At 49.9% G+C, this 1506-nt stretch overlaps 1 protein-coding gene across 1 annotated transcript; it reads right to left on the bottom strand.

Annotated features, from left to right (window-relative positions):
* Positions 1-663: 663 nt before the first annotated feature.
* Positions 664-1203, bottom strand: LOC147975570 (uncharacterized). The gene has a single exon (XM_087520489.1). The coding sequence runs from the start codon at positions 1201-1203 to the stop codon at positions 664-666; it is 540 nt and encodes a 179-aa protein (XP_087376615.1).
* Positions 1204-1506: the final 303 nt, after the last annotated feature.

The following is a 1506-nucleotide window of genomic DNA, read 5'->3' as shown; positions in this document are numbered from 1 at the left end:
AGGCCCTTCATTTGAAAGCAAAACAAATGTATCCAATTTAGGCAGCATCATAATCTCATGAACATTAGAATCATTACCAAGAAACGAAAGTACCTGGTAATTTAATTGGCGTGCGCGAGCTCTAGTAATTGGTCCAGTATATGTAACAGTAGGGGCTGTGGGTGTAACAATGGTATTGATGTCCTCATCACAAATGGTGTGATGAAGGTGGTCTTTAGGAGGTCTGCCGGGTTCAGCTTGATCTGATGATATCCTGAGTAGGCATCCAAGAAACTCAACAGCTCGCATCAGGCTGAGGAGTCTATCACTTGATCAATCCGAGGCAAAGCAAATGGATCTTTTGGGAAAGCTTTGTTGAGTCTGGTGTAATCAATGCACATGCGCCACTTGTTGTTCTTATTCAGTACAAGGACTGGGTTGGCAAGCCACTCTGGAAAAAAACACTTCCATGATGAAGTCGGCTGCCAGAAACCGGGCTATCTCTTCACCAACAATTCTACTCTTTTCCACCGACAGTTGGCGAAGGGGTTGTTTGACTGGTTTGGCATCTGCTCTGACATGTAACTTGTGCTCGACAAAATCCGTCAGAACAATCGACATGTCCTTGGGAGACCATGCGAAGATGTCCTTATTCTCACGGAGGAAATCGACGAGCTCACTTTCCTATTTGCTATCAAGGTTGGCACCTATGACAGCAAATCTCTCCGGGTGCTCAGGGTCCCAAGGGATCTTCTTTGTTTCTTTGGCCGGCTGGAAGGAGCCCTGGGTCTCTGAATCTTTGGGCTCTAGGGACATGTCCGGCTGCTTGCTGGTCATGGCCACCACCTGGTCCAGGAGCTTCTTCTCTGCAGCAATCACAAGGGACTCGGCCAGCCGACTGCTGGCCGCGGCACAATCGGCCGACTTCTCATAGTCTCCAGATATAATGATGCCCTTGGTTCCTGGCATCTTCATCTTGAGGTAAGCATATTGTGGCACCACCATGAACTTGGCCAGAGCCGGCCGGCCCAGGAGTACATGATAAGGGCTTTCGAGGTCCACCACCTCAAACCAAATTGCTTCGTGGCAGAAGTGATCCTTGTCTCTGAAGATGATGTCTATCTTGACCTTGCCAATCGGTGAGCAGGACAGGCCAGGCACAATACCATGGAAAACAGTCCGGTTGGGCTGCAGTTTCCTCTCTTTAATGCATAACTTTTCCATGGTATTGCATATAGAATGTTGATGCTGCTGCCGCCATCTATTAGAATCCGGGAGAAACGAGCGGCTCACCTCTCTGCTACAAGAGTGGCATCCAGCACCAGAGCATAGGATCCCGGAGATGGCATCACCCCGGGTGGTCAGCCCGGCTCCACCTGATGGGCTTCTCAGACCAATGCATGAATTCAGGAGCGCTTGAAGCAACGACGTTCCGATCGTCCGCCACACTAATGAAGACGACATAAGCTCCATGTTCTTCAGGGTAATCATCTTGTATGGCGCCGACTGCTGGACGGGCCGCCGGTA

Source organism: Triticum urartu, chromosome 4A (assembly GCF_056163025.1).
Source record: "Triticum urartu cultivar PI428250 chromosome 4A, HENAU_Tu73, whole genome shotgun sequence".
In the NCBI taxonomy this organism is placed as follows: Eukaryota; Viridiplantae; Streptophyta; class Magnoliopsida; order Poales; family Poaceae; genus Triticum; species Triticum urartu.
Note: the sequence above shows the minus strand (reverse complement) of the source record. Positions and strands in the feature narration are given on the sequence as shown.

Bases quoted from the DNA above. Each gene is read 5' to 3' on its own strand.
- LOC147975570 (XM_087520489.1), bottom strand. From the start codon at position 1,203: ATGGAAAAGTTATGCATTAAAGAGAGGAAACTGCAGCCCAACCGGACT.